At 32.6% G+C, this 27,908-nt stretch overlaps 1 protein-coding gene and 1 long non-coding RNA gene across 5 annotated transcripts in view; one reads left to right on the forward strand and one right to left on the reverse strand.

Annotated features, from left to right (window-relative positions):
- The window catches only part of LOC103886221, a 52,588-nt gene extending 36,528 nt beyond the window's left edge, over window positions 1–16,060 (reverse strand). Inside the window, exons 1-2 of one of the 2 annotated variants that reach the window (XR_004185397.1) lie at window positions 15,974–16,060; window positions 10,915–11,028 (exon numbers count right to left, since the gene is read on the reverse strand). This is a non-coding gene — a long non-coding RNA (uncharacterized LOC103886221). The remainder of the gene's footprint in view (window positions 1–10,914; window positions 11,029–15,973) is intronic. The other variant, XR_004185396.1, reaches the window with a different exon arrangement.
- The window catches only part of MDGA2 (MAM domain containing glycosylphosphatidylinositol anchor 2), an 840,045-nt gene extending 817,765 nt beyond the window's left edge, over window positions 1–22,280 (forward strand). For 2 of the 3 annotated variants that reach the window (XM_009211479.4, XM_003901752.5), the window contains exons 14-16: window positions 6,449–6,579; window positions 16,145–16,250; window positions 19,918–22,280. In XM_009211479.4, the coding sequence (XP_009209743.3) occupies window positions 6,449–6,579; window positions 16,145–16,250; window positions 19,918–20,006 (326 nt within the window). In that variant the 3' untranslated portion in view covers window positions 20,007–22,280. The remainder of the gene's footprint in view (window positions 1–6,448; window positions 6,580–16,144; window positions 16,251–19,917) is intronic. The other variant, XM_009211478.4, reaches the window with a different exon arrangement.
- Window positions 22,281–27,908: the final 5,628 nt, after the last annotated feature.

The raw sequence follows: 27,908 nt of genomic DNA on the forward strand, positions 1-27,908 counted from the left end.
TTGAAATTATATTTGAAAGATTTATTTCAATGTTGTAGTTCTTTTGTCTTTTTCTTATGAAACAAGTAAAATTTGCCTTTTTAAATACAATCTAGCCACAAATGAATATACTTTATTTAGTCTATTCTCAAACCTAACAAGAGCTCGAATAATTCAGACTTGACTTCTTTAAACTTAGGCAAAACATTTTTTACATATTATGTATTCAACAAACAGAAATAACTCAAGTTTGAATGTATATTACATATGTAAAAAGAAAATGTTAAGAAATAAACATAATCACAGGCAAACAGAATTCCCTTAGTGAGAAACAATATTCATTACTGACACAATGCTCTATCATTATTGATATAAGAAAGATAAGTCATACATATTAATATGTTTTACTAAATCATGTATGTATTAAAACGCATGAATTCTGAAAGACATGTAGTATGCACTATTTTGTTAGCGAACTATAAAAGGTCTTAAAATATTCTTTTAATATTTTTTAAAAAGTCCATTTCTTGATTGGATGGATATATTTCCTGTCAATTAAATCAAAATAAAAGGTCATGCAACCCAAGAGAAATAAAACTCTATATGAAAGGGTATAAGAGAAGCCTCAAAAATTGTCTGGTGAAAAATGCCAAAGGATTACTTCTTATTATTCAAGAATGAATAAAGATGAAGAAAATAGAGAAAAACATGAGGTTCTAATGAAAATTTCATAGAATAAAAACTGGCTCACATGGCATGTAGTAGAAGAAACACATACTGGTGAAAAAGACTTACTGAATTACTTCCAGTGAAAGTAAAATGTGTACAGCATATGCTTTATATGTTTAATAAAGCATATAAGAATATGAACTTTATGAAAGAATATAAGAGAACAGTGGACCAAGAAAAAGATGAAATTGGATAAAGTCTAGATATAAAGGAGAATTCTGAGGTCACAAAAGAGTAATACACTTTAAATAGTATAATAGCAGAATAAAGATGACATTACAAACAAAACAACAGAAACAAAAATATGCTATGGAAATTAACGTCAGTTCTGTGGAAGACAAGTCTGAGATTCTTTCTGACCCTAAAGGGGAAAAATGATAGAAGGTAATTTTGAAGCAAAAAGTGAAAATGCGGCACTGAAAGATAAAATCAAAAAAGAAAACTGGAGAACCATATGGATAAATATACACAGATTATTCCAAAATAAAATACTAGCAAATTGACTCAACCTTATAATAAAAAGTCAATGGTCTATTATAAAGTACATTTTATTCCTGCAATATAATATTTAGTTCAATATTATAAAGTGCATTAATATAACCTAACACATCAATAGAGGAATAGAGAAACCTTAGTTGAATATCTTCATGTAATAAGAAATGTAGTGCTGATTATATAAGAAATAATATATGGTTTACATACTTTAATTCTCACTAAAAACTTATGCTAGTTATCATCATTTAGTTATCATTTGCCTAATGAGGAAGTTGAGGGAATTAGAGATTTAGATATGAAGACAGAGTCATCCAGCTGTGATATAAAGAATGCAGTTTTTGCTTAAAAAGTGGATACCCATATTTATATACTTCTATTATATGCATACATGTAGTCTTATGTGTAAAGAATTAAAGAAAACTTCTCTAAAAATTGGAAGAATAAACTATATCATATAACGATACATATAACGATACATTGCTTTAAAAGCTAAAGCAACATAGAACAAAATGTTAAGAAGGCTACCCTCTGAGTGATTTCATTTAATGATAATGTTATATTGTCTTTTCTGTTCATTAGAATTTATGTACAATATTCATATAAATAAGTCTATATACTACATTATGTGGAAATTTTATATGCCTATTGTGAAGTGTATATATTAACATATTACTAATAATTTATATAATTATCTGTTATCAAAATGAGATCGTCTTAAAGCCAAGGAGTAGTAAATGATATCAGATAAGTCCTATTGCCCTAAACAAGCATAAAAATGGGCAAAATATGTTAGAAACCATTTTTTAGAGAATAGACCAAAAAACAGGGTAAGACTGCAATGGATGAGAAAAGAGAAACTAATGGAATGATCTCCATGACAGTCAAGCTCTCTGCCTAAGGACAATTTCCTGAACTTGCCACAGATCCCAGAAATTCAAGCAGAATGTGAAGATCCCACTCAGTCAGGGAACAAAGATTAGCGTACTGTACAATTGATGTCATTGGAATCTGTGGGTCAGGACAACAGAAAGAAAAGAGATGTGCAGGGTTGAATCCAGAAGTCTGTACGGGGTTCCCTCAGGAGTATTTGCTGAAGGCTAGACTGTACATGTAGAAGACTAGAAAAACCAAGACTTATAGCAACCTTCGTGAGACTGGCAGCACAACAAAGATGGGGAGTGCAAGGAGACCTGAGAGGAGAGCAGCATGCAATATTGAAGTCTCAGCCATGAAACTTGATGAGAGTGTAGAGATCTCATAAAATCCCTGGCAGCACGATGAAACCAGAAAGGCTAGAATCATACCTGGGAGAAAGGCCTTCTCTAGACATTCTCTAAAAACGCCTAAATGCAAGCCCCAATAAGATTCATGGGTAAGACAGATTTCGAGATTGAGTCCCATAAAGTTAGAGAATTTAGGGCAACAATTTTGGGTTTTCACAGATCTGCATTAGTAGTGGAAAACCAAGCCTATACAAGTTCAGCATGGTCAATTTATAACTGAACAATGTGCTATAACAAGAGCCAATAGCCTTCTGAGAAACATTACAGCTGAAGAGTCTCTATAATGGTCTATCTACAATGCCCATAACTCAGTGAAAGTCACTAGATATACAAATAAATAGAAAATATGATTCATAGCCATAAAAAGTTAACATCAGTTCGTAGAAACCAAAGTTAAGAAAGTTAAACTTTGGACTTAGCAGATAGAGGCTTTAAAGAAGGTATTATAGGCCGGGCGCGGTGGCTCACGCCTGTAATCCCAGCACTTTGGGAGGCCGAGGCAGGTGGATCACGAGGTCAGGAGATGGAGACCATTCTGGCTAACACGGTGAAACCCCGTCTCTACTAAAAATACAAAAAATTAGCCGGGTGTGGTAGCTGGCACCTGTAGTCCCAGCTACTTGGGAAGCTGAGGCAGGAGAATGGCGTGAACCCGGGAGGCAGAGCTTGCAGTGAGCCAAGATCGAGATCGCGCCACTGCACTCCAGCCTGGGCGACAGAGAGAGAATCCGTCTCAAAAAAAAAAAAAAAAAAAAAAAGATATTATAAATGTGTTCAATGAAATAAGAGAATGTGCTGAAAGAATCAAAGGAAATAAAATGAGTGAATGGATAAAGAAGTTCAGCAGAGAAAGAAACTATACAAAAGGACTAAATAAGAATTATACTACAAAGTACAATAAACAAAAAAATTTACTGGATGGGCTTAACAGAAGACTGGAGATGACAGAAAAAAAAGTCAATGAACTTGAAGACAAGGAAAATTTTCTAATCTGAGAAAATAGGGGAAAATATTGAAGAAAAATAAACAGAGCCATAATGACCTATACAAGAATATCAAGTTGCATTATATATATAAGAACTTAAATATATATATTATATATGTAATTGACTTATATATAAGTCAGTTGTGCAAAAGAGAGGAAAGAGACACATGGCAGAAAATATTGTTAGAAATAATGGGGCCAGGCATGGTAACTCACATCTGTAATCCCAAACACTTTGGGAAGCCAAGGCAGAAGGATTGGTTGAACTCAGTTGGAGATCCTGAGTAAGATGGAGAGACTCCATTCATTAAATAAAAAAAAAAAGCTAGGCATGTTGGGGTGCCCCTGCAGTATGAGCTACTTTGGAAGCTGAGGTGGGAAGATCCCTTGAGCCCAGGAGTTTGAGGCTGCAGTGAGGTGCGATGGCACCACTGCACACCAGTCTGGGTGACAGAGCAAGACCCCATCTCTTAAAAAAAGAGTAAGATTAAATAAAACAAATTTGTAAAAGAATTAATGGAAAAGACTTAGAAGAAACTCAGCATAACCCTGAGCAAGATGAATCTAAAGAAAACCATATTTACATTCATCACAATCAACTACTGCAAACCAAAGACAAAGGGAAATTCTCCAAAGTGGCCTGAGAGAGAAAGAAAAGCATACTATGTACAAGACAGACCAAAATGAATGATGGTTTATTTCACATTAGAAATAGCATGCAGAAGATAATGGAACACCTTTAATATGCTGGAAAAAAAAAAAATCCCTGCCATCTATACCTCATGAGCAATATGAGAGAAATGAGAATATTTTTACCTAAAGGAATCAGAGAAATGTTGTCCCTAGAAGCTCATCACTGCAAAAAACTGCTAAGGGATGCCTTCTGGGCCGTGGGTGCCAGATTGCAACTCAGATCTACAGGTAGAAATGTAAACCACCAGAAATGGGAATAAGTGGAAACTGAAATGCCATATTTCCTTTCTTCTTATAATTTATAGAAAATATATTCATATCTGGCTCTTAAAAATAGTACCGTAAGGTGAGGTTTACAATGTAAACAAAAGTAAAATATATTTGAGTAAAGAAATGAGGCAGATAAATGAATTATATGTTGTGTAAGGTTGTTATATTTGTGGAGATATAGAATCTGAAGTGAATAGGATAAGGTAATAGTGGAACATGTGAAGGGAGTTTGAATTACGATTTGTAAGTATGAAGAAGTAAAATACTGACTCTAATTAGACTCTGAAAAGTTATATCTTGTTAACTCTAAAATAATCACTAATGCATAGTAAAAGGAGATATAGTTAAGAAGTCAGTAGACTACATAAATTGAAATCTTTTATTTTTTTATAAATCCTGAAAAAAATCTGTTCCTGGGAAAAAGGAATGGAAGGGGATAGGGAGAAGGAAAAACAGAAGAAAGAAATGCAAACCAACAAGATGGTGTATTTAAGTATAAACACATCAATAAAGTACATTAAACATAAGTAAACTAAGCATTGAATTTAAAATGACTAATAAAACAATGACATAAATATCATCAGTATTACACTGAGGGAAAGTCACCAAACACACAAAAATTATATACTGCCTAATTCCATTAATATGACACTCTATAAAAGAAATCATTAATTAGTGATAGAAGCCTGATCACTAGTTATCTAGCAAAGGTAGAGTGGCTGGGAAGATAAACTACAGAGGAAAGTGAGAGAATTGTTTGAGGAAATGGAAATGTTCTGTATCTTGAACATTGATCAAGATACATTGATTGTATCTTGATCAAGTACTTACATTGTAGTAGACATTAGTCTAAGATTATTGGCCTATACACATAGTAATGAATGAATTTTATTGCATGTAAATTTTACCTCAATAAAGTTGATTTTTAAAATTATCTATTAAAATATTGATTGCCTAGTGATTAAGATGTAAGACTCTGAAACTCCCTGAGTTCAAATCCTGCTTGTGCTATGTTCTTACTGTATGACATAGAGCAAATTGTTTAACCCCTCTAAGTTTTCTCATCTATAATGTGGGGATAATAATAATAAATACTTCATAGGATTGTTGAGAGGATTAATTCCTCATCTGGAGTAAGTGTTCAAAATATATTTATTGTATTAATATCATTATCATCATTAATATCATTACTGTGTACAGCACATTAAACTGTTGAAAGAGATATCAAACGATGAGATAAAAGCTATCTTCATTTTATATTCCAATAACTATTTTAGAAGAAAAATGAGACGGGTAAAAATCAAACTGAAAAAATAAGATTCTAAATGATAATATAAGACGACAGAATTAGAGTCCAACTCCGAGCAAGTTAGTCAGTACATGATTACATGCTATATTCATTTCCTCTTGCTACTGTAACAAATAACAAATGATCACCAACTTCATGACCTAAAACAACACAAATTTATTATCTTATTCTTGAGAATAGAAATCTACAGAAAGCATTCTGGGCCTAAAATCAAGATGTCATCAGAGCTGGCTTCTTCTGAAGCTCCAGGAGAGAAGCCCTTTCCTCTGTCTTTACTAGCTTCAAGAAGCTGCCAGTAGTTCTTGTGGCCCCCTCCTCGATCTTCGAAACCAGCCATGTAACATCTCTTTCTCTCTCATGGCCTTCTTTCCTGTATCAAATCTCCCTCTGTTTTATAAAGCTATATGTAATTGCATTTAGGACTCACCCTAATAATCTAGAATAATCTCCCCATTGCAAAATCCTTAAATCCCTTTTGCAGTATCAGGCAACATTCACATGTTCTAGGGAATTAGGACATGGTTGCTTTTGGATCAAATGTCAAATGTCATAAGAGCAAAATAGGAAATGAGAGGAGAAGAGAGGGCAAGACACTAGAGTGTTCTGTAAAATTTCAGTTTAAAAAGTTTACGAGTATTTGGTCAAGGAAAAACAAATTTGAGTTGAAAATGACTATGCAAAATAAAATTTTATTGTCATTTTTAGGCGTCTTAAATGTTTATCTACGTTTGAAAGGGCAAACAACAATAGAGAATCCACTGTGGTCTTCAAGTGGGAATAAAGGACAAAGATGGAATGAGGCTCATGTTAATATATACCCAATTACTTCATTTCAGGTAAGAATAGTAATTTTGGCTAATTAATTGCTGTAAATGAGCATAACACTAAAAGTAGATCTTGAGGAAATATTAAAATATGAATATTCAGAAATCCCATGATATAAGCATCACAAAAATTATACGATTAAGTTTTGCTTTAGTTCTAAAAGCTGCTTTATAAATATAAATGCGCTTTTCCTTTATTCATTAATACTCATCAAGTAATTGGTTTGAATAATAGCTTATCAAAATTTAAATGATTTGCCTGGAAAAAATGTAATCCATTTCTATAAAACCACATGCTTATATTTTACTCCCTGAAAAAAAAAATATATATATATATATAAGTTTCTATAATAATGGAACTTGGTAATCAATTCTCAATCTGAATTTTTCTTGATGAAATTTTATGTACTCATAGCAAGAACTTCGCCATATCAGTAATTGATCACTGATTATTAAAATTAAGATGACTTTATTTTTCTTTGTTTCTATATAGAAAAGAACTAAAACTTAAAGAGTTAGCTAAGAGAGTTACCAGTAAAAGTATAGAAATTGCAAAGACTGCAACACTGGCCATTATAACTAGAGACAACAGATGATTAAGCTATTTCAATGGAGTTAATACAGTTTTTAATTATTTTAATGTGTATAAACATATATACATATATAAATATATATCTACATATCCAAATATTTTTATATTTTAAAAATATGGTAAAATATCTTCAAAGTCTATGACATATATCTTCTGCAGCTCTATGCCTTCTTTCAAAAGAATTCAAATCTATTTCATGACACTGTATTTATAGCATTGAATGTTTCTTCTACTAGTGTTTTTTTTGGATGCATTTCATGGCATATGTTGTAAGGGTATAGAAAATCGTGCCAATTTTTAATTGGTGGAATGACCTTTTCTTGTAATCTAATCTATAAATTCTAATTGCTTTGGAGATTGCACTTCTAAATCAAACCAGGATGATAAAAATACATAGTCATTCACAATGATAAAGAATCAGAGAGTAAGACTAGCCAATTATCTACAGATATATAAAAGATTTATTCCCATATGATTCTGAAAAATAAAAGAATCATTTTGTTTCTATGAAGAACAATACAGTTGTGAAAATGAATGACAACATATCATCAAACTAAATTAAACTGTGAAGACAGGATTCCAAAGTATTACTGACAGAAGTAACCTTAATATTAAAATGTATATACTGATATTGTCATTAAAAAGCAAAATTTTTTCTAAACAGTTGATATTATTCTAGATACACTTTCACTTCCCACATGACTGCCTCTCCAACACAAAATTCCAGCAAAGTTCACAATAAACAAAAATACCAAGATCATAATATACCACACATTTTTTGAAAGTTTCCTCTGATTAAGCATCCTTGTTTTTGTTGTTGTTGTTGTTGTTTTTAAGAACTTTTCAGATATTGTACCATATTCTTCTTGTTTGCATTGTTTCCAGGAATAAATCTGTGGATAGCCTTAAATGTATTCTTCTGTATGTAATGTGACTTTTTTCTCTGGTTGCTTTTAAGATTTTCCTTATCATTCAGTTTTATAAATTGTATTGTGATGTGCTTTGATATATTTTTCTTCCTTCTATATGTGCTTCATGTTCATTAAATTTCTTGAATCTGTGGATTTATAGTTTTCATAAAATTTGAGGTTTTTCTCACTAATGTTTCTTCAGATACTTCTGCTAGTCCTCCTCTCCTTTGAAGATTTCAATCACACATAGATAAAATTGCTTAAAAGTGTCACACAACTCATTAAGACATTTTCTTTTTTTTCTATTTACGTTTAATTTGTGATAGTTTTTATTCTGTCTTCACATTCAACAATAGTTTCTTCTGCAATGTCTAATTTACTTTTAGTTTTATTCGGTGTAGTTTTCATCTAAGTCATTGGATTTTTCATCTCTGTAAGTTCAATTTGAATCTTTTTAGAAAATATGTGTATGTCTTTAGTTAATATTTTAAATGTATGAAATCCAGTTATCATAACTATTTTAAATTATCTGCTATTGCCAACATCTATATAAGTTCTTGGTTGGTTTCAGTTGATTGATTTTTCTTCTCATAATGGATCATTGTTTTCGTTATTTGTTTACAAGTCTGGTACTTTGACTGGGTACCAGACATTGGGACTGTTACCTTGATAGGTGCTGCATATTTTTGTATTCTTATAAATATTCTTGAGCTTTTTCAGGGAAGATAGTTAAGTCACTTCAAAACAGTTTCATTATTTTAGGTGTTGCTTTTAAGATTTGTTAGGCGAGACTAGAGTAATGTTTGATATAGGGCTAATTATTTCTCATGATGGAGGCAAGACTATTCTGAATCCTCCACCAAATGTCCCATGTATTACGAAATTTTTCCATGTGGTGGATGGGAGCAGTCACCATTCCCAGTCCTGTGAAGGCTGGGCACTGTTAACTCAAATTCATCCCTCTGGTTCTTTCCCAAGTATTGGGTAGATTCCTCATTTCATGTCCTGATCAGTATTCTGCTGAATACTCAAGGGGGACTCTCTGCAGTGCTCTGTTTCTCTCTCTCTTTTTCTCTGCCACTGTTTTTCTCTGGTATTCTGCCCTGAACATTCCAGCTTCCTTTGTTTTTTGGAACTCTCATCTCCTCAACTCAGATTTTCTACCAGGTTTCACCTTCCTTTCCTCTACTTGCACCATGGCCTATAAACTTTGTATTGGTCAATAGAATTCACCTTATTTGACTCCCATTTCCCAGGGAACACACGTCTTCATTATCTGATATCTAGTATCCTTAACACTGTGGTTTCATATACTTGGCCCAGTTATTTGGTTATTTAAAGTAGAAAGATAGCTCTTGTTCCTGTTACTCTACTTTTCTTGGAAACAAGTGGAAAAATTTGTATTTGTAAATAGTTTGAATTGATGCATTTTTAAGCTATTTAAATTACCAATGGAAAATAAAGATAGATAAAATCATCTTTTTATTTTGATCTATGCTCTTTCATTTCCCAACATATTTCTAGGTCTATTGGCTAAGGACTCTATTTCATTAATCTTGACTGTTCAAGGAAACATGAAACACAACTAAATAATCCCATACCGCTTTTGTTGTTTTTGTCTTATTTCATTTTAGAGAAGATTTGTTTTGAATTTTTTATACAAAGTATTTTTTTTACCCAAAAATCTTTTATAACTTGTCAAGCTTCTCAAAAATACTTTTTTTGGTGTGTAACATCTTCTAGGAACTCCTGATAACAACAATGATACCAATATATTACCATATAAATTAAGTTGTGAGAAGCTTTAATATTACTCAAATGTAACTTTCTGGCATTTGAGGATGTATTTACTTCAAGTGGAAGGCAAAACTTTTACCTCTTGAAATTTTAAATGGAATATAAGTGACTTTGAGTCTCTTTCACTAACATTTATGCTGTTTTATTTGTTTTGAGTTGCATGACTTTAAATTAATTTGATCCATAAATCCTTTACAAAATTACTTGGACAGTCCTTTGTTTGAGTGGGTCCAATTAGTTTGCTTAGTTGAAAATACAATTATTGTTTAGTACCTTTCAAGACAAGTAGAAGTTTTATTCTATTGAAATTTATGTTGGGTTCATTTACTAGAATTAACTTAGCATGATCAGTGCTTGGGATGAAAATATATTTTGCTACATTTGGAAAAATTAGGGCAACAATTCCAAAGAAACAAAATGGATATATTCTTATAATGTCAATTAATTTTACATCCCATACCAAGGAAAATATTTAACCATCCCCTTTTAATGTTTTACTTCTTTCATAGTATATTCCAAATGTTTTCCAGGGGTAAAGTATATAAACAGATTATAAAACACAAAATGCTCCTTACATTTTCTTAGTTTAAGTGAAAGGGATTCTGGAAATCTCCTGCTCTTACTTATTCATTTCAAGACTTAGAAATAGGTTTTGACATAATTTTTGAGAAAATAAAGGTACAAATGCTTAACACTGTAACAGGGACTGGAAAAGAGACTATACTGCTCTCCTTACATCATTCTGCCCTGTGTTCCAACTAAGAATAAAAATAAGCTAGAAAATATTGTCCTCATTAGCAGACATTACATGCTCATGTAGCATATCTGGCATTCTAAGCCACATTCCAGGGCAATTATATGGACACAATGGTGACTCCTGACTTAACCATTAAAAACATTTACCAATTGCAGCTCACAACTTGATGAATTTCTTTGTCTTTCCCAACAGTCGACTTTCATGTTATTATTTAACATTAGAAATTCTGACAGCTAATTGACATTTGTCCTACAAGTTGAACTGGCAGAGCACTGTGAAGTTAAACTCACCGTTCTGATTTGAGATGGTTTCCCCAGGGAAAAAGCCAAGGCTACCCACTAGGTCTATTATGTTGTCTCTCTTCAAATTTGTTTTGTAATGGTTGAGGATAGTTCAATTATTTGCTAAACCAGTAATAAAATAAAGATAATATTATTAATGCTAATGGTTATTTTAAAATATATTTATATCCTGAAGTTTTTCAAAGTGATATGTACTGTCGGTTTTCAAACTGCAGTCTTAGGGTTTTGCATTTGCCTTAGCAGTAATAATTAGAAATGATTTGCCTTTTGTCAGGAAGAAACTGTGTTATAAATATTTGCAAAAGTCACCATTAAAAATGAAGGCAAATCATCAGAAGTGCATTGTATTATTTAATTCCCCCATCTACTTTTACTCATTAGTGATTCATGTAGCTCTTCTTTTCTTGCTGAGAAATTACATTTGAACACACACTTTCATAGCATCATCTATATTTTTATTTTGACATCTATATTTATATGCTTTGAAGCATTATAATGTGTGTAAGAAACTGTCAATTGATGAATTGAAACAATTTTGTGAGGTATAATTCTAATACAGAAATCCACATTAATTTTAAAATTCCCATTTGAATTTACTTACTAAAAGTTAATTTTCTGACTATGCAGTATTTTTTATATGTTAAGTTTCCTGAGTTGCATGAACACACTGTGAAAACATTTCAATTTTAAACTCGTCACTTCAATTAAGGGAAATAATTTTAAATAATATTGCTATTGTGTGGGAGGAATGGGTTTTGCATAATTTTATCCCTCTTTTAGGAGACCTAAACCTTAACATTTTCTCCATGGGTACCTAGATGCTGTTAATTCCTTCTTCAAGTCAGTTAAACCAAATGCATTTCAGAAGTACTGAAGAGGAAATGAAAATGGTTTTATCTCTGTAATGTAATAGTAGTCAAAATAATGATGGAAAGTCATAAAAATATGACAATTTAACTTTTTAAACTAGAGTCTTAATTCTCAAAATAAATATAATTAATATTTTTTGTTGTTGTGTAAAGATCACATCTTCTATGGCTAAACACATCATATTTTAATGGACTTATAATTTCTCATCTTTATATTCCAGAAAATGCCAAGCAAAGATTTATTTTTACAAATGCTTAAAAGTTTGGCTAAGGTACATCATTTAAATTTAATATCTACACTTTATATTTGTCTAATCTAACTCACACAAAAACAATGTCAAGTCAAACATGCTCTCTCTAGATCTTAGTCTAGGAGTCATTTATGAATCTGTTTGAATCTAAAAAATTTAATTACAATAATTCAGAAATTAATTGTAGTCAAGAGCTCAGAGCATAAATAAAACAATGCAATAAATATTTCTTTGTGGCCGGGCGCGGTGGCTCAAGCCTGTAATCCCAGCACTTTGGGAGGCCGAGACGGGCGGATCACAAGGTCAGGAGATCAAGACCATCCTGGCTAACACGGTGAAACCCCGTCTCTACTAAAAAATACAAAAAAAAAAACTAGCCGGGCGAGGTGGCGGGCGCCTGTAGTCCCAGCTACTCGGAAGGCTGAGGCAGGAGAACAGCGTAAACCCGGGGAGGCGGAGCTTGCAGTGAGCTGAGATCCGGCCACTGCATTCCAGCCTGGGCGCCAGAGCGAGACTCCGTCTCAAAAAAAAAAAAAATTTCTTTGTGAAATTCAACCAGTTAAAAACTAATCTATATTTTCCTAATAGTACAACTGTGGAAATCAAAAGGAAACAAACATGCTACACAGGACCTTTTTCTTTCTGTTCAAAAAGGACCCTGTGGAAGACTGCAAGTAGTTCTCTGGCCTATTAAAATAGATTCATCATCACAAGATTACAAATAAATATTAAAAATGTAAATTATGACTGTACTAAGAGTTTTATTCCTAGAAATTATTTTAATCATTCCAATAAATAACCACTAATTAGATTTATTTACACACAATGTCTAAAATTCCTGCTATACTTAAAGAAATTACGTTGCTTTATCAGTGACAAAATGTAATATCAATAATTGTAAATGTAAATGTAAATAATATATTTGCAAATCAGCCTACTTTTTTTTACTGTACCACTTCATTCATTCGGTATCACCAAGGGATGAAATATTCACATAAGGTAATGTTGTAGGTATACGAAGCCCTGTGGACACATGACGCTTTGATTTTTGTTGATTTCTACTTTTGCTCTTCAGCAGAACACAAACTTATAGTCAACATATTGCCAGTAGGTAGGTGGCACACATATTAAATTACATTAGTCAGTCTGCTTCCTGATGTTTACTACAGATGGTTTCTGACACATTCTCTCAATCTGACTACAAAAGGGTCTGTCTTTCGCAATTTCACTGCTCTTGGACTTTTTTTTTTTTTTTTAGCACAAGCCTAGGTCCAACCTTTTGATTTTGATCAAGCTACACAGGGAGGCAGGAAGACAGGATGAAAAAGCAAAGTAACAGAAAAAGGAGAATTGTTTAATCCTTTGAAGGCAGTAGCAGAAGAAGCGTTGAAATGCTTTGAGTAATGGCACGATCATTGTAATTAAACTATGACTTTCCCAGGACAGCAGCTTTGAAAAATTCAGAAATGACTTTGATGACATGTATGTTTTAGTTTTGATTTTTAAAGAAATCTCACCATTTTATATGACTCCTACCTGGAATTAACAAGAACTTACTAAGTAAAAGCAATTATGTACTTTGAATAAGAAAAAGCGTACGTATTTTCTTCAAACTTTTTACCTTTACATAGCTAAGATGGGAAATCCATGTACTGCCATTTTGTTTTGGCTTCAGTGATACAGACACAGGGATGTTTTTCAAACATCCTTCCTAATAAAAGGATTTTGACTTCAGCTTCATCTGTGTAAATTTCAAGTGCGAGCAGGTGCAGAGCATTTTAACCCACCTTTATTAGACTCTTCACCACATCTCACTTGCTCACATAAAGCACATGGGAATGCAAACCCCTTATCTTTGCTATGGCTACATTGTAAAACCTGTATTGCACTCTACAAACAGTATTTAATGGTAACTATTGATTTACTCTAACATTGACTCTCTATCAGGTAAGGGACACATATCAAAGAGGGAAAATATACCCCAAGACTTAAAAATCCACCTTTTGGAAAAATGGAAATATTTTCTCACAGGTAGTTTGCTCATAGGGGCACTTTATAGACCTTAAACAACAATGTGCTTGAAATGTAGTCACCTCAGCCTTGTTCATAATAGGAGATAATAGTTTTAATGTCTAACAATGACTATAGGGTACTGTTTAAATAAATTATATCCATAATGTGGACTATCCTGCACCTTAAAATGACTTCCCTTTCTCCATATTCAATTCTCTCAAATGTTTATACTTTTCATTTTTTTTCTAAATTCTTTCTCATAGACCTTTCAAATAAAGGACTGTTTAAAAGTCTTCTGAGACTTTTTAAAGCCACTTCCCAGTTACCTTTCCAGACACCATCCTATCTCAAATGGAAGTCATCAATTCCAAGCAGCCACAATAATACTTCTATCTGAGGACTGAGAATTTGCTAAGCTGCTAACTTGGTTATAGTATTTTATGTAATACACTTGTGCTGAAGTTTTCTGATGAACCATGGTAGCTACAAAACCTTTTATCATTCGAAGGAACAAGCGTAATACATAAAACAGTAGAACCAAGCTAGCAGCTGCCATTTTGTTTTGGCTTCAGTGAAACAGACCATTTTAAATGTTTTTCAAAGAGATGGCTTTGGAGAATCTTTAAGAACATGCTTATCTTAACATAGACAAGCAGGAAACTCCATATTTATCATATTTATATATCAGTAAGAACTCACATTTTTCTCTGCTATCAAATCATGAAAATTATTCTTTGTTTATGAACTACATTTAAGTGAAGGACAGGGTCTCAATACAAAAGTTGACAACTGATTCCCTCTGCTTACTACCTGGAGATTCCCTTTGATAAAATTATGAGAGCATATCAAAGACCATTGGATCAATTTCTCAAAAATAGCCTAAGTTCTCTCAAAATCATCGTAATTAAGCTATGGCTCTCCCAGGACAGCAGCTTTGAAAAGTTCAGAAATGACTCTGATTTGCCTTTGAGGAGATGTTTTCAAACAAAAACAAAAACAAAAACTTTGACATTGATAAAAATAAACATTGTCAAATCTGTTGTGATGACATAAGTCTAGGAATGTTATTAATAATGCACATTACCAGATTGATGTTAGAAACAGCTTTTTATAAAATTATTCTTTGGAATGACCAAAGTAGATATTTTCTTTTAACATGTAAATATTTTTCTAGAACTACACACCCACCACTAAATGCATGAATTGCCTTACAGTATCAAAAAGATTAAAAAGTTTTCCTGAAAGCAAGGAATAATTTGGGAGTCATAAAGAAAATTCTAAGAGTATTGTTTCTATAAAAATAAAAAATATATATAAATTTGCTAATTGTGCTTCTATTGTCATTGTATTGAGTATTTAATAATAAAGGATTCTGATTGTACTCATTTATTCTTTCAATATTCATGCACTGAGCCTCAGTGACCACCATTGTTACAGCCACCATAAATTCAAAGGTATACCATGAGATATTCAACATAAACAGACTGATAAATATCTTCAAGTTTAAAAAATGGAATATCAGCAGTGAAATCATGGAGGTAAATTATAAAGTCAACATGGGAATATGACGAACATATTCAGTCTGTTTCTGAGAAATCAATGTCAGAGATAGAAAAACTTTGGTCTGGGCTTCAATATCCATATTACTGTTGTAAAGAATCCAGAATTGATTCATTCTTTAAAGTATTTCTAGAAAACTAATGTTATGAGTTATGTTCAGATAAAACCAGAAAATATCTATGTCAGAGAAAGACTTTTCAAATAAAACATTGTTTTCTTATCCTTAAAAATTAAAAGAGGATGTGTAGTCATTGTTTTTTTATTGTATTATTTGATTAAATTTAGTTTTGCTTTAAAATTGACACAGAGCTTTTGATGAGAAAAACTAATATAATGCAAGGAAGATTAAATTACCCATTTTGGGATGAAAGTTTATGTTTTCTGCACGTTTTAATTCTGAAAGTCATCAAATCTAAAAGATGCCAGGATTACTGACGAGTTTACTTTTGTCTCCTTGATTTCTCAAAAGAAATTGATCTGCAAATCAAAGCTCCGCATTTAGGTTTGTTTCATTCATATTTGTAGCTCATTTTTGAAGGTATCCGAGGTCCTGGAATAGAAGGTGACATTGCTATTGATGATGTATCAATTGCAGAAGGAGAATGTGCAAAACAAGACCTAGCAACTAAGAGTAAGTATCTTTGCTTGAGATTGGTTTGTTGTAACGTTAAAGTAACATTACTATTAAATTAACATTTAATCTAATTAATTTTAAAAACAGTTATTTTTAGTTGGTTTATTTAAAAATTCTTATATCTAATACGCTAAAGTTTCTTCAGTTATTTTTAAAGTATTAAATTCAATTGCAGACATATTTGGCCTAAGGTAAAATAGAAGTGAGATTTTGATTTAGATCTGTGTAAGGCAAGTACACTTTTATTTTTAAGATTCTAAAACACTTTATTTGACATTATTTGTTTTAGACGATTTTAAAACTTTTATTAAAATATTTGATGAACCTGTATACGTAGCACATATTTATAATGTAAATTGTATTAGTCCATCTTCATACTGCTATAAAGAACTGCCCAAGACTGGGCAATTTATAAAGGAAAGAGATTTAATTGACTCACAGTTCGGCAAGGCTGGTCAACGCCTAAAGAAACTCGCAATCATGGCGGAAGGTGAAGGGGAAGCAAAGTACCTTCTTCACAAGGCGGCAAGGAGAATTGCTGAGAGAAGGGGGAAGTGCCCCTTATAAAATCATCAGATTGGCCGGGCGCGGTGGCTCACCCCTGTAATCCCAGCACTTTGGGAGGCCGAGGTGGGCGGATCACGAGGTCAGGAGATGGAGACCATCCTGGCTAACACGGTGAAACCCCGTCTCTATTAAAAAATACAAAGAAAAAAATTAGCCAGGCGTGGTGCCCTGTAGTCCCAGCTACTCGGGAGTCTGAGGCATGAGAATGGCGTGAACCCGGGAGGCGGAGCTTGCAGTCAGCTGAAATCACGTCACTGCACTGCAGCCTGGGCGACAGAGCAAGATTCCGTCTCAAAATACATAAATAAATAAATAATAATAATAATAATAAAATCATCAAATCTAGTGAAAACTTACTTTCATGAGAACAGTATGGGGGAACCGCCCCCATCATTCAATTACCTCCACCTGGTCTCTCCCTTGAAACGTGGGGATTATGGGGATTATATTTCAAGATGAGATTTGTGTGAGGACACAAGCCTTACTATGTCAGCATAGATGTTTTTATGCCTCCAGTTTGTGAATATAATGAATATATTTCCTGACTTAGCCAATTTTTTTTTTTTTTTTTTTTTTTTGAGATGGAGTTTTGCTCTCATTGCCCAGGCTGGAGTGCAACTGTGCAATCTCTGCTCACTCTGCAATCTCCGCCTCTCGGGTTCAAGTGATTTTCTTCCCTCAGCCTCCTGAGTAGCTGGGATTACAGGCGCGCAGCACCACGCCCTGCTAATTTTTTGTATTTTTAGTAGAGACGGGATTTCACCACGTTGGCCAGGCTGGTCTTGAACTCCCAACCTCAGGTGATCCACCTGCCTCGGCCTCCCAAACTGCTGGGATTACAGGCGTGAGCCACCGCTCCTGGCCTTTTGCCAGCCATTTTAACAGATTCAGCATTGTAAAGAGCCCAAATACATATATTAAGTAATGAAGTAGCCCTAATATGGTCTAATCTCCTCTCTGCACCAAAAGCTTGTTTAGTAATTTGATTTTCACTGTATACCCTCTTTTGAATATGACGGTTTAATGATATCTTTAATTTTATTTTTTCATCACAGGTCCATTTTATAATAGAAGAGATATAAATAAAACATGATAAATAATGCACAAAGATTTAGAATTATGTGTTTAGCTGCTTCTTAAAATCCTCATCTCTGTATTTCACATTTGAAGCTATGAAATCTATAAAATCATTCCTGTTAAAAATGACTGCAATTGAAGGATTATCTTAGACTCATCTGGAATCTTTTATTTTGTGGTCATATATAGAGAAAGTAATCAAACTAAATTTACACAAATTGCTCATCAATTATTTAGCACATACAAAAGCATGAAAATCTATCTTGTGTAAGTCTAGAGCAAATCAGAGTCTTTGTTAATTTTCTATATTTGGTGAGAAACTATATCAGTCTAGATGTTCAAAGTTAAATGTGTACAATTGTCCACTGATTACTCATATGAACTGAATTGACTCAATTCTTAAGTATTATCAAAAGACAAAAACTAAGATTTTTATATAACAATGAGCCATTTTGCTCATAGTATCTTGTCATAAACTTAGTATTTCAAATAAGATATTTAGTAAAAATTTATCCTTGTGTCTGTCTAGTTCTGCTTTAGAAAACCAGTAGCTATACTCAAAAGAACAGTTTTTCTAATGCACAGGAAAACATGTATTCTCCTCAAAGGATAATAGTATTTCTTTTGAATTTCATAGTATGACTGAGTGGCAGTAACATTTTATTAATTAAAGGCAGTTACAACTATATACAGAAATTTTACATTTTCATAATATAAGCACAAATCTTATAAATAAATTCAATAAGTTGAATTAAACTTTTCAAAGGAGGAAAGCAAAGGAAATTATTTACTCCCTAGTGCAGAAAGAAAGCATAACTGATAAAAGTAGCCACAGTTAAATGCCTGTGAAAGCCCATAGGGACTTCATTACTGTACAAGTTCTATTACAATAGAACATTTTTATAATTAGTTTTTTTCCTCTTAAACTAGCAAGTCCAAGAAATGTGTGGCAGTTTTAAATATGAAAATACCCCCTATATGTATTGGGGATATTTTTATTTAAACTCTATAAATTAGGGGAAATAAATAATCTTAATTGAACAAAAATAATCTATTTGGTATCAGAAAGTTTACTGTTACATTTGTGTCATTTAATTACCATTTATTAAGTTCATTTTGATGACTAGGATTTGATTGATTGATGATTATTAAATGAATATTATATTCTAAGTACAGACCAACCTGAAGGCTGAAAGCCTCTTCCTGATTCCTCAGGCTGCCAATTATTTCCGGGCGATAAATGGAACTATGGTCCACACCATCCAGATATAAGATTGTATTTCTCCATTGTCAAACTCAACTCTACCCTAGATACAAGTCATTTTGTAACTTTAGCTAGGTTAATGAATTATACCTGTGTTATCCCTCCTCAGTGAGGCATGCACTCTAAGAGGCAACACCTGGACACCAGGTTTTAACAGAAATGCCAATTAAGTAGAACTTTCCAGGCTGATTGGTGGAAGGGATTTTTTAGTTAGAATGGACTTCATCATGCCTCTAAAAGTTAAAGAGAAAATGATTTGTATAATTTATAGATAATGGACTGATCTAAACATGGATAATCTACTAGTTGCAATAGTTAATTTCGGTACACATAATCATCCCTTTCTAGTTTTCATTAAGATATTCTTTCAGTCTTCAAGCTTATCCACTTCTGGAAGCCTGAAAAACAAAAATCTACTTTGTGAAGATTTCTGATAATTTTCTCCATGTTCCTGCTTTCCTAGGGCTAGCAGAACTCTCTAAGATTGAGCTCAACCACAAACCTCTGTGAATATCTCACGAACAAGTTTTCATAGCATATTATATCAATTTAAAATCTGTAAATCTTTTTATCAAGTGCCTTACCATATATTCATTTTCCTTTTCACTTCCCTTAGCAATAAAGCTGATAAACAAAACAAAAGAAAAATAAATAGCTTCCCTATACTTGTTTTATTATTCACCCAGGTTGTGTTAGTAGCTACGTGAAATGCTTATTCTTCTTTTTTTTGTTTGCATTTATTTTCCTTATCTTTAGATTCCGTTGATGGTGCTGTTGGGATTTTGGTTCATATATGGCTTTTTCCCATTATCGTCCTCATCTCTATCTTGAGTCCTCGAAGGTGACCTTATCCTGGCAGAGGCTATAAAAGATTCACCAGGCACTGGCATGAAGAAAGAGTCTTTGTAAATGGACATTGAACAAACAAACTACCAAAGATTCCTCCACTGACTACTGACTCAAAAACAAAATAATAAAAACAAATTTTTTTAAGCACTGGGGATAAAAAGACATCATGGAAGTATAACTTATTCCAAACTAAACATAAAAGATATTCTTGACCTGAGTAGAGAAGAGACCTTCAGGTGCTTTTGTGGCTAAAAAGATTACAGCGTCATCTGGTTGAACTCTGGAAAAAAAAAAAAAAAAAATGAAAAAAAGAAAAAAAAAAAAAGAGCTATAGAAATCCTTGTCAAAGCACAAAGTCATGGCTGGTTTTGTTTCAAATGAATAGTTTGCTTGTTACCATGGAAACCTAATGGCCTGCCAACAAAAACCTCACTGTAAACAGGGTACGTGAAGAGCTGGCATTTATTTTCCTTTCGAGAAGGTTTTCATAGAGAATTAAATAAATGTAGGCCCTTTTACCTTTGGCTGTTACCCTTCCTTGAAAATAACCCGAACTCAGAATTATTTAAAGCATTCATGTTTCTCCCCACCTTATCCCTATCCCACATTTATTATTATTATTTTTCTCCCATGGCTAAGCTAGATAACTGTGTGCTGTCTCTTTTTGCATGCACTACTATCCAGGATGGTAAACCTGGGCTTACATATTACACAGGCTTATCGGAGTTTGCTTGCGGCCACTTGAACACCCAAACTACGTCATCTGTTCCAATGAAGAAACCAAACCACCATCTTTTATAAATTGCCATGGAAACCAAGTGCCTTCAATGAAACAAGCCTGAATAATTTTCAACTCAGAAGCTTGCACTGCTAAGAGTGGTTTGTGTAAAACTATTTTATAAACAAACTACAGAGCCTAAATGTGCAAATTACAGGCAAGACAACAAAGCCGCTTCTGAAGAAGAAAGGACCGAAGCTGCTGCGTAAGCCCATGCAGACAAGATATTTGTTGTTTAACCTCCTAGACAGCCATGGCCTTTCGGCTTATTGTCCATTAGAAAATTACTTCCATTGAGACCAGACATGGAGCAACACTGTTTTCTTCCAGGTTATTAAATGGGTCAACCAGAGCAAAAGGTTATTAAGAATACTTAGTGCAGAAGGTGGTAGAACACAAAAGTGATTTTTTTTACTCTAACCTCCATTTGAAATGAAATTGGCCCTAGCTTTAGAGGGAACAAGAAAATGTTTGGGATTGCAGTGCATACTAACTCTACAGTGGAACTGGGCCTGAAAAATCTGGCTTTATTCTAAACTCTGAGGGTAATATGCCTCTGCCCTTTAGTCAGACTCTGTGCAAATTGTGAAATATTATTTTATTATTTTACCAAGATTAAAAAACACTTTTACAAAAAAACAAAAACCTGTAAAAATGATTTTGAGCTACCTGAGGACAAATCATATCTTTAACCAGCCAGTTTTCCAATGCATTGTAAATTTCACTTAAACCTGTTGGTTATGAAAATTTGAAGATCCTTTTCCTTAAATTATCTCAGCTTTTAACTTCATTTAAAAAGACTTTTGTCTAAGAAGAATATTATTATTATATGTTCTCTCAACACCCCAGGATTAAAAAAAACCTGCTTATGCAAGTAATTGGAATATAAGTATTAAATTATAACATTTGCGAGTATTAATATAAAAAGCACAACAAAATGTAGTGGAAAACGACAAAGCTTGATTTTTTAAAACAATTCTGTAGAAATGTTTGTGCAAATTCAGTAATTCAACTTAAAATATAATTTTACAGCTTATGTTCAATAAAGCCTCTTTCCAGGTAAGGTATGACAAGCAGTATGTGTGTTTGTTGAGAAATATTCACTTATCACTAAAATGAAATTAGTTATACAATTTATTGGTTACCATGGGATAAATCTTCAGTGTTCCACATACCTTAATGTCTGCAGAAAGAAATTTTAATAAGAACTCCCTGATGCACTCTCCTATATTTGTAATACATGCAAAAAGCAGTTAAACCTTTGAAGGTTAAATATGAAATATATATGAACCTGGAATTTAATGTCTATTTTCAGTCAGTTCAAAAGGGGACCAGTTTGAATATTTAGGTAATGATGGAATTGATCTGAACCAAGCCCTTTAAATTAAACATAATAAACAAATGAGTTTCATAACTTATTTGAATGAATTAGGCATATTAAAATTTTTTCAGAGTTTCACAGTAACCTAAACACTTTATCAGACCAAAGAGATTCAAGTACACGATATCTGGGGCATTTCTTTTACTTTTTACAAAATTTCTCTTCATCTTGACTTCCATTTTGTGGCAACTAGCCCCTTTTCTCCACTATCTCTTATCAGTAGATCACCCTTTTTAATTGATTTTCTGTACTCTCATTCATGATAGTAGCAATGAAAATGTTTGAGATCTAAAAGGAGACTCAACTCATTGCCTCTCCCTCCCTTGATCTTTAAATGGATTTGAGTGAGGCTTTTGCAAAAAAATAAGAATTAAATAAAAAAAGACTATTTTCAGAATATTTGAATATACATGTGTCCTTTTCCAGTAAACAATCAAATGTCCTATTATCCTAAGTAATCCTGCACAAAGAAACTACTGTAAGAAAAAGTTTCAATCCTACTACTAAGCATTTATAAAATACTAAAATCTTTCCTACCATCTCAAACAGTAAGAATACACAATGCTTCAGAAGTTGATGAGAACTGGCTGGTACTTCACAAATTAATTTTGATTAAATTTTTAAAAAATTGCAGATGAATGTGAAGAACAAAGGGGCAATCAGAAGAAGTGCAAAGCAATCAGGCTTATTGAGATGGTAATAAAATGTATATCTCAAATGGGTTCTGGATCATTCACGTAAACCAACAAACAATTTGAATCAACATTTTTCACTACAGATCATATGTTCAGTTGCTTTAATTGAAAGTACATGGATAAAATGCAGAAATTTTAAAAGACTGGAACAAGTGAAATGTAAATTTTGTTAAGTAACCTCTTCTTTAATGTTAGTAAAAATAATGAAACTTTTAAAACACCCATTTAGCAACTGCTTTCCTTTTTCTAATACTTTTTGTATTTATTATGAACTGGACTCACCAACATATTTTTCCTTTTCCATTTTGATAACATATTTAAAGTGTAATTGATGCCAATATTTTTTGTTCTTTTATAGAGAGGCACCAGACAATGGAGTTTTTAATGTTCTGGAAGAAAGAATATACCATGTAATCTCTTATTGCCAGTAATTGATCCCAATTTTAATTTGGAGTATTATTCTATTTCATGAGTTCAAGAATGCTTGTCTCTCTCCATATTAACATCTCTGCAATTGGGCCCATTTTAACTGCAATTGGCAGCATTTCTTTGTAGTGATATGTGAAATGCATCATAGATATAATGAAATTCACTGAAGTCACTAACATTGCCAGAAGTGCCAAACAATGCCTAATGTTACTACTTTTCAACAAACCCTAAAGTGAAAAAAAAAACACCCAACCATATTTGTAAGGTTTACATCAAATGCTCACTGACTATGCAGTATTTAAAAATAATGTAATTTTTATTTGGACCATTTAAAAAATCTGAGTCCTCTCTTTAAGTACATTATATATATACCTAGGTTCACTCTTTTTTTTTTTCTTTTTCCTGCTACGTGTTTTTTAATTCCACCACAAATCATAATATACCCCTGTTTAAAATGTTTCTTCCTTCAATGTTATTCACAGTACTTTGTCACAAGTTTGGCCTGTCATTAATTTTTCTTAAAGAGATTTGAAAGATGCATGGTGCACCACAATGTCATGCAATAGGCTAAACTAAAGAGGTATTTCATTTCACACATAACGCAGAATTGACTTCGGCATGGCAATGAATTATGATAATTATAACATTGAGAATTACAACCCAGCTAGTCAGTTACATCATGTAATAGAGTAAAAACAATTCCATTCTTTTGTATTTTAAAATATGATGAAATACAAATTACAACTGTATTAACTTTTCACCAAACATGCATTTTTATTTTAAAAACTTTATAATAAACATATGTCAATAAAATGTGTAACTCGAAGAACAATTAATTCATTTAGTTATAAAGACTGTATGAACCTGACTGTGTTGTTTTTCATGATCGATTTTTCTTTGCTCTGATTAGTGATTTGAAAGATGGTGATGGAATAATCTGATTTTTATAGACTGATTTCCAAGTATTCTTGTGAATGCATATTATTTACCACAATACTTTTTTTTTTTTTTAATGTGCCTTTCAAAGATCAGGGCCAATCAACAGACATTTAAACTGGAAAAATTTTACCCCAAATTAATTTGCTTCTTGGTTGATGACTACTTTTTACTAATTGCTTCATCTGTGTCTCACCAAAGCAGAAGGTACACTCTTCTTGCAACTGGGTAGTTGATGTCAATGAGGAGTTATTGCATTTTCTGTGAAAACAATAAAATCATAGGGTTCACTCCCAAGCTATTTCCTTTCCTATAATGTTCCCTTTGTGACTAATCAGTTTATTAGTTTTCTTAGTGCTTATTTTTAAAAAGCAATGTCTGGCATTTTCTACTTCTATGTAGGAGAAAAGCTACCACAGAATGATCGGAACTTTTTTCAAATCTAATATAAAACGTTCTTTGCCAAATATGCATAATATTTATCAGTAAACATGTATGTTGTTATTACACAGAAAAAGAAAGACTAAAGACTTGAAATCTTTATGTGAACTATGTCAGTTCTGAATCAATCCATATCTTCATGTCTGCTTAGAAAAATAAGCGAGGCTTAGAGAGGGAGAAATATTCCATATATTTGTGTATGGATGACTTTATTAACATATTAATTTAAAGCTTAATAAATTAAGAGTGGTGATATCACTACCCTGAACGTACATTGAACATATTGAAATTAGGGAACTGGAATTCAAAATGTTGAGTAGGGCAGAGGTTAAACATTGGGTGGAAACTGAAATAGTTTTCTCAAGGAAATATTTACAACTGATTGAATTTAGTTTCAATTGTACTAACTTTCCATGAGTTGAGCTAAAATGTATTCTTATTTTTCAATAAAACAATGGGAAATTCTATAAAATAGGGATTAGCTTGTTAGTTTCAGTTCGTTTTTGTATGGCTCTTAATTGTTGTCCTGGGTTTCCAGGATGTCATTTTTATTTCTTGAGTTTCATCAATATATTTAAATGTGTAAGTTTAATCAAATATACATTGTATTAAATTTATATTGAATATTAGTTTCATTTCAAATCTCAAAGTTTAGATTTAATTTCATTTTCCTTTTGATATTTTCCTCCTGCTAAATAGTTTCAGATAGCTGTATGTTATTTTCCCTTGGATTTTTTTTTCAATAAATGAAATTATGTTAAATACTCTATTAGTGTTTTGGGGAAATTTCTACTGTCAATAGCACTTAAGTTAGAAACAAAAAGATATTTATAAGAGCAATTATGTTTGCAATTTAAGATAAAAATGCCATCATTTCTCTCACTTTTGAAAAGCTTTTGTAGACTCAACACTGCAGTGAGCACAATTAGCCCATTAAGATATGTGTGGATTTTTACATCCTTTCTAAGGGATCATTTATAAGATTGTGTTAAACAAGCAGGCACTAAAATCTTCCTGAATTAATGTGATTTAAGAATTATAACTCAGTTTAGTAACTCTGGGCTTCTGTATGATAGGTGAAATAATTGTGGTTTAATGGTGCTAATGTTATTCAGGAAGATAGTTTTAATCACATATTTCATGGGGACACTAGGCTAAATGTGAGTTTTCTGGGAGAAACAAATAATGTTGCTTGACAATGATTGAATGAACCAAAGCAGAAAGAGAATTCTAAAAATTAACTTGCGTATCATTGTTTCCCTACTGACATTTTAGGCTAATTTTATCTTTATTTTTGGTATTACATATCTGAATAAATCTAAGAAATTTTGGAAATGCAGGTACAATTAACATTAACAGACTCATTGACAGTGTTCAAAAGTCAACCCCCCAACTGCTTTCTAACTGTGCGTTAATTACTGTTTATTTTTCATATGCTTTTTTAGTTGAATTAAGGATCTTACCTATATTTGTATTCCTGGTAGTCTTTAGTTGTCTACATACTTGCTTCCCAAATGAAACTGTAACCTCTTCCATAGCAAGGATGTGTCATTCACATCTTCAGTAGTCTCTATTGAACCTAGGTAAATTGTAAGTCACGGTTCTATGGAGACTACTGAATTAATGATTATTGAAATAATTTATGATTTAGAGTCATATTTAGACCAGAATTTTTTCATTTAACCTAAAAATAAGCAGCAACTTCATCTTTCACTAATGAAATCAATGTAATTTCATAGACAGAAGAGATCTCCTGTATATTGAGAAAAAATGAGAAGCCAACTGAAGAAACAGTTTAACCATTTGCAACATAATTTTCTAGCACTTCTTACTTTTACAGAAAACAATCGTATTTCTTAATAAAAGAGCAAATGTCAATGTTTCTGCAAAGAAAATCATTGTATATTTAAACTAAGGAAAATTAGACGAATTCTGTATATTTTGTGTTAGATATCATAATTATACATGAAAATAATACTTTAGGGAATCTCTATAACTAAAATGTATTAATTATAGAATATTATGCTTCATTTTACATGAGTAGGATCATATAAGCTCCAGCTAAATTCAAAGTCTTAGCTCCTTTCTAGTGTTCGTTGCAGTATATATTTCTTGGGATCTAAACTTGAAGTGTAGTATACTCAGACATGCAAATATTTTTCAGAGTTGTATGATAATTTGAATTGTAAAACAAAATTTTTAAATTAAGACTATTTTGGGATAATAGTTCACGCAGCAGAAACTAGATATTATGAATGGAACAAAATAATAAGAAACAAATTATTTTTCAAAATTGGAAACAGCCTTGAATAGAGAGGACTATTCGTTTTTATTATTTTAACTTGTTTCTGCCTTGAATTACATTTTTTTTTTTTTTTTTTTTTTGAGACGGAGTCTGGCTCTGTCGCCCAGGCTGGAGTGCAGTGGCCGGATCTCAGCTCACTGCAAGCTCCGCCTCCTGGGTTCACGCCATTCTCCTGCCTCAGCCTCCCGAGTAGCTGAGACTACTGGCGCCCGCCACCTCGCCCGGCTAGTTTTTTGTATTTTTTAGTAGAGACGAGGTTTCACCGTGTTAGCCAGGATGGTCTCGATCTCCTGACCTCGTGATCCGCCCGTCTCGGCCTCCCAAAGTGCTGGGATTACAGGCTTGAGCCACCGCGCCCGGCCTTGAATTACATTTTTTAATTTTCAAAACTAACACAATTTAACAGGTTGATGAGTCCAAAATATAAGGATTGTATGGTGCTAATATATGGCAGCCAAATAATAATTATTAAGTAAATGAAAAATAAGTAATACAATGTCTGTTTTGAATTTTTAATGAAAGAAACATACATCTTTCTTTTTTCAGATTTTGATAGTATCTTGTACGAGACTGAGATTTCGAATGTATCCAAAAGGCTTTTCCAATACAGTCGCATCTGGGCATGCTAGAAGGGTACCCATTCTGATTCAATCCCCCCACTATAGAATATGATGCAATTATTCTGCAATTTCTCACTCAGTTATCCATTCCTTCATCCTTAGCGTTACTTTTTTCCATTTAGTCTTCTTTTAAACTACAAATACTTTCATAAGACAAAGATATTAGTTCCTAATAATATGGGGCACATTTTATCAGATCAAAATCTTCCAATAACTAGAATAATAGACTGAGAAAACTTACCAGGAAGGACTAGGAAAAAGAAGGAGAAGCATGCTAAAAGAAGATGTATAGGACTTGAAAGACTACATTCAT

Source organism: Papio anubis, chromosome 7 (assembly GCF_008728515.1).
Source record: "Papio anubis isolate 15944 chromosome 7, Panubis1.0, whole genome shotgun sequence".
Lineage (NCBI taxonomy): Eukaryota > Metazoa > Chordata > Mammalia > Primates > Cercopithecidae > Papio > Papio anubis.